At 38.7% G+C, this 5,522-nt stretch overlaps 1 protein-coding gene across 1 annotated transcript; it reads right to left on the bottom strand.

The window, feature by feature from the left end:
* Positions 1 to 2,256: 2,256 nt before the first annotated feature.
* On the bottom strand, positions 2,257 to 4,826 carry LOC109692638 (putative protein FAM10A4). The gene is given in 3 exon segments (XM_074052170.1): positions 2,257 to 2,438; positions 2,441 to 2,931; positions 4,642 to 4,826. Coding segments are annotated over 3 exon segments (858 nt in total).
* Positions 4,827 to 5,522: the final 696 nt, after the last annotated feature.

Genomic DNA, 5,522 nt, shown 5'->3' with positions numbered 1-5,522 from the left:
CATCTCTGGAGAACAGATGTAAATAGTCCACTTTGAGTTCCCTTTAAGCTCAAGATTCCAATCTCCTGCAAGAATGAATGGGAGAGTACATTTGAAATTTAGACTAAATTAAAAGAGTTTAAGAGATGTTATAAGGAATCATGGGAATTGAATTAATCGTCTTCAGTTTCCAATCATTTGTGAAAAATAAATCAATCAACCCAATACAATAGAGGGGGGATATACCAGGCACTGTAAGAATCTAATTCTAATCTTGCAATGCCTTGGAGAATCAGTATGAGGAGAACCTGTGAAAAAACAGAAGTTTATGCAGCAAGACTTAACTGAGACAAAGTCTGGCAGTGAGTTACAGGTCAGGTTTACATTTGCTTTTTTCAAGTGTTTTTCCCATAATGACAGCAATCCCATGGTTTGAGATTAGAAGACAAAGACCAGAGAGGTTGCAGATGTTTCAATGAACATAAAAATGATTGTCTAGGAAGCTGGATGCTAGTGGCAACAAAAATAGCATGGAACGGACACGAAACAAAAAACACACACCAATGAAGTAGAAGTGTAAGAAATAAGCCACCTGATTTTTGACATTTGCCAGAATCCTACATTTTGAAACAACTCAATGTTGTCAACAAATGGAGTTCAGGGAAATGGATAGCCACATGGATGACTGAAATTATGCTGTGTCTCACCATGCAAAGAATTAATACAAAATACAGCACTGATCTCAATGTAAACCTGACACTTTGAAACGTCTATAGGAAAACTTAGGGAAAACCTTTGAAGATAAAGGCAGCAGAAATAGTTTTCTGAATAGGACCCCAGTAGCACAGGAAATAAGATCAAGAATGGACAAATGGGACTGCATCAAATTAAATAGCTTGTACATATCAAAGGAAACAATTATAAGAATGAAGAGACAACCTACACAATGGAAGAAAATTTTGCCAGCTATTCACTGGATAAAAGATTATGATCCAGAATATATAAAGAGCTCCAAAAACCACTGAAAAGACAAATGATCCACTTAATACATGTGTGAATGAACAGACAGTTCTCAAAGAAGTACACATGGCTAATAAATATATGAAGGGACTTTCAACACCCTTAGCCATAAAAGAAATGCAAATCAAAATGACAAGAAGATTCCATGTCACCCCAGTCAGAATTACTATCATCAAAAAAACAAACAACAACAAATATAGGCGAGGATGTGGGGAAAAGGGATCAGTATACACTGTTGATTGGAATGTAAATTAGGGTAACTAGTATTGAAATGAACATGGAGGTTTCTCAAAAAACTAAAAGCTAGATCACTCCTGGTCATGTATCCAAAGGAATGTCAGCATAAATGTTTAAATCAGCCCTATTCAAATGGCCAAAGTACATAAAAAAATATTCATCCATAAAAAAGAATGAAATTATGTAATTTGCAGGAAAACAGATGAAAGTAGAGATTATCACTTTTTCAATGGTATGAAACATTTATTTGATATACTAGACATGAACAAAGTAATCCAACTCCACTGCAACGTAACAACAATAAAAAAATTATCCCTTCAACACAGTATAAGATTTAAATGCAACCCACACAAGGGCACAAGATATAAAACATGGTAAGACTGTCACTGCCCTGCCAATTACTTCCACTCTCTACCCAGGTCATATTGAAATACTGGTGGTCCCAACAGTTTTACTGAACTTAAAAAAAAGAAAAAGGGATTTTAAAAGACAAAAATGCCTAACTAACCATATATTCAACTCAAAACTTAACCTACTTAAATGACTTTTATTTGCTTCCCACTAATAAACCTTTATTTCACTCACACTAGAGCAATAAATCTTCCTTGCCTGATACTTCAAAGAAAAAAACCCAAAATGATTAGCAAATAACATGGAGGAATTAATACCCTTTCAATTTGTTTGAAATACTTTCAAGGTTTAAAAAGTATTTAAAGTTTGTAATTCTTAGTAGAAAAGCATGATCTGAATGAATACCCTAATGGCACACTGCTGTACAATGCGTCAGCTGCCTTTGGTGCAGAGGGGAAGTGGTTAACTTCAAAGCACCCCAGCTCTCCCAGTGAGGCCAGAGGTACACGGTTTGTATTATTGGCATCCATTAAGTGACCTAGGTTGCTTTTCCTTCAGCAATGATTTTGTCAGATGAGTAGTATGCTTGACTTCCAAATTCAGCCAGTGATTTACTAATGAGATTCATAACCTTCAGGTTGCTCTGATATTTGATATATTTGCTGGGTTCTAGGCCACATCCTGAAGGCCATCATAACTTCTGTGTGCTTTCCCTTGCCACTTATAAGGCTGAAGTGAATCTGGGTTTATTTCAATGGTTCTATCACAGTCGTGAATGGCAGCATTTGGCTTCTGTAATTTGGTGAGGACACTGGCTTTCTTGGCATAGACAATGGCCTAGCAAGGATTAGCTTGATGGCATCTGTGAACAAATCAATGGCTTTCTGTAATTTCCCATCGTTTAGGACTTCAATGGCAGCCCCTTTCTTTTCATTTGCTTGATCCATCACCTCCTCTGTTATCTCTACATTTTCATCTCCCACTTCTTGGGGCGTATCAGTGTCTGGTTCAGTTACACCTTCATTGTCCATTTCTAGATCACTTTCCTCACTTGATAGCTCATCTGTCTTTATGTTTTCCTCCATTTTCTCACTATCTGTTTTCTCTTCCCTGCCATTTTCTTCTGATTTAGCTTTAGGACTAGCAGGTGATACTTTACCACCCATGCTCTCCACCCACTTCCTCAGGAAGTACATCTCTTCAGTGAGCAGGGCGCTTAGATCCTGCTTACACATTCTCATGACAACCAGAAGCTTGCTCACTTTGTAGAGGGTACATAGTTGGGAGGTGGTGGGTGGCAGCAGATTTGGCTGTGGCCAAATCCCAAGCCCAGGTGCTGGCTCACTGTGACCACATAGAAAGGGTGAGATTATCACTTTGAATGAAATAACCTACAATGAGAAATGTGGCTATCACATGTATACCCTCAAACAGAGAAACTAGACCTTAAAATATGAATGAGAAGAGTACAAAATGGGGTCTATTAAAGAGTGGGAACCAGTGGGAAGCAGGATGGTAAAAGCAGAGGGTGAAAGGGGATGAGCATGATTAAAGTACATTATACACACACATATATATAAATAGAGTAATAAAACCTGCTAACATTGTGTTATCTCATGAGGAGGCAGGCTAGTGTAAAGTAATAGAGGAGGTAAAAGAGATAAGTACATTATATGCTTGTACAGACATATCACAATGAAACCCCTTCATGAAACGAATATATGTTAGTAAAAATAAGGCAAAAACAAAATTAGTAGCAAAGTAAAATGAGCAAAGAGCTGAACGTGTTGGAAGGTGAATGGACATGGAATATGGAGAGATACTTGGAGGAGAAATGACTAGAATTGAGTGTCAAATGTTTCCTGTAGAACAGAAAGAGGAGGAAGAGATGGCTAGGATCACTTAAGATCTAAGTTGTGGGAAAAGGATACAAAAGCTTGGTAAAATCACGCAGGAAAAGTAGCCCAAAGTTCATTCATAATAGATACATAGACCCACTTGTCCAGAGGGCAACAAGAGCAGAAGTCTCAAGGGAAAGATTGAGTTTTCCAGAGCAAGAGAAACCAGGTCCAGGGCTTCCAGACTATTCTTGGCCCACTTGCCAGAGGTCTGGCTGCTGCTGAGTCAGCTCCCCAGAGAAAGCTCTACCAAATGGAAGAAGGATGAAAAGGTGAAGTTATGTGACAGTGAATGCCATTGGTTATGCTAATATTGTGCATAGACAATGAGAGCAGAGTCTCCAAAATCCAGGAGCACCAGGTACTGGAATCTGAGTCACTCACAGTGATGGCTCCCATGCAGTCATTTTCTGTACTTTCCATGGATTTCCTTATTGTATTGATCAATTAAAACTGTAGCCTGGACAGCTCCACTTGAGACCTCTTTGGCAACAGGTGCTGAGCCTATACTGTCCTTGCCTGGTGCCTACACTTAGAACTATTCCTGTGTAAATTGCTTGTATTACATAGATTTCACTGTGAGATCTCAGGCAAAGGAGGGAGAGATAGAGGAAGACATGCAGTAGGTGACATTGTCACTTGGCACCAGGAAATAGAGTGGATAGAAGGATGAGCCACAGAAGAGTTAAAGTATTCCAAGGTCCAGAGAGTGAACAATGCTTTCCTGGACTTCAGACTTAATCCTGCAGGGTCTGAGCACACCATCTGATTACCAGACACATGGAAAGGGCATCTCCAATTGAGAAGAAACAGTGAGGTGATGAGCATGCCTGCTCCTCACGTCCCAAAGACATGGAGCTAGCCCCTTGACATATCTGTCAGGGTCCTGGAATAGGTGATGGGAAGGTCATTAATATTAATGACTAACTCCATTGTTAAAATGCTGCTCTGTGGCCTATACTGTGGAGAACTTCTTTTTGTATCTTAGTTTTCTTAAAGGACCCCAAAAAAGGTATCTCTGATTTGAAAATTGATATAGATTACTAAATAGAGTATTAAAGCAGACCAGGAAGAAGAAAGTTTGTCCTTCTGACTATCATAGATGAAGTTTTGATTTATACTTAAGTAGTTTTGAGGGATGGATAGACAGACTGACAGGAGGACCATGAGGCAAGCAAGATAGCACATACTTAGGACACCAGGAGGAAAGTCTGTTACTACTGTGATGATGACATTGATTACTATTATGGACATGGCCTCCTGAGGAAGCCTCACCAAATCTGTGTGATTCACAATTTGCTGCTCAACTATGGTCTCTTTCAGTAAGTGCTGTGCCCCCATCTCTTCCTAAGTCTTAGTTCTGAACCATAAAGGGTACAGGTCTGGGTAGAAGGCTACAGTAGCCATAAGATAAAATCTTGAAATGCCAAGTGGCTCCTAACATACCATTAGCTATGTTCAGATTGATTCTGTTCTCATGTTTTCCCATTGCCTCAGGTGAGCCAAGAAATTCACACTGCCCTGTCTTCCCCCAATTCTGCAGGTGGAATTTGGTAGTCTAGTTTCCTTTTTTGAGAGATACTATATTCATTTTTGTGAAACTCTTTGTAATAAAATGGTACATTTCTATAAAAATGGTTTTGAAGCTGTATTAGAAAAGATAGATCTCATAACTGAGAATACTTTAATTTGAGGATAGTTTTTAGACTTTGTTAGACACTTGTGGCTTTCAAAATGAGATAGAGGCTATTCTAGTCAGTGTAATAGTTTATGCTAAGTTCTGAAGAGTCAAGTAAATTGCCAATAATAATTTTAGGTTTAATATAGCTGGCAATGGAGGTTAATTTGATAAAGCTCAATACATACAGGCCTGGAGTACCAAGATGAACCCCTTGGAATATCAATTTATACTTAAAAAAAATGAAGGGCAGGAGGGTAAAACAGGTCTTTTCTGGGGGTTATTACTAGTGGGAGGTGGGAGGGCATAAGGAAAGGGTGAATAAAGGTGAATATGGTGGGTGTATTTTGTATTCATAT

This window comes from Castor canadensis, chromosome 13 (assembly GCF_047511655.1).
Source record: "Castor canadensis chromosome 13, mCasCan1.hap1v2, whole genome shotgun sequence".
In the NCBI taxonomy this organism is placed as follows: domain Eukaryota; kingdom Metazoa; phylum Chordata; class Mammalia; order Rodentia; family Castoridae; genus Castor; species Castor canadensis.
Note: the sequence above shows the minus strand (reverse complement) of the source record. Positions and strands in the feature narration are given on the sequence as shown.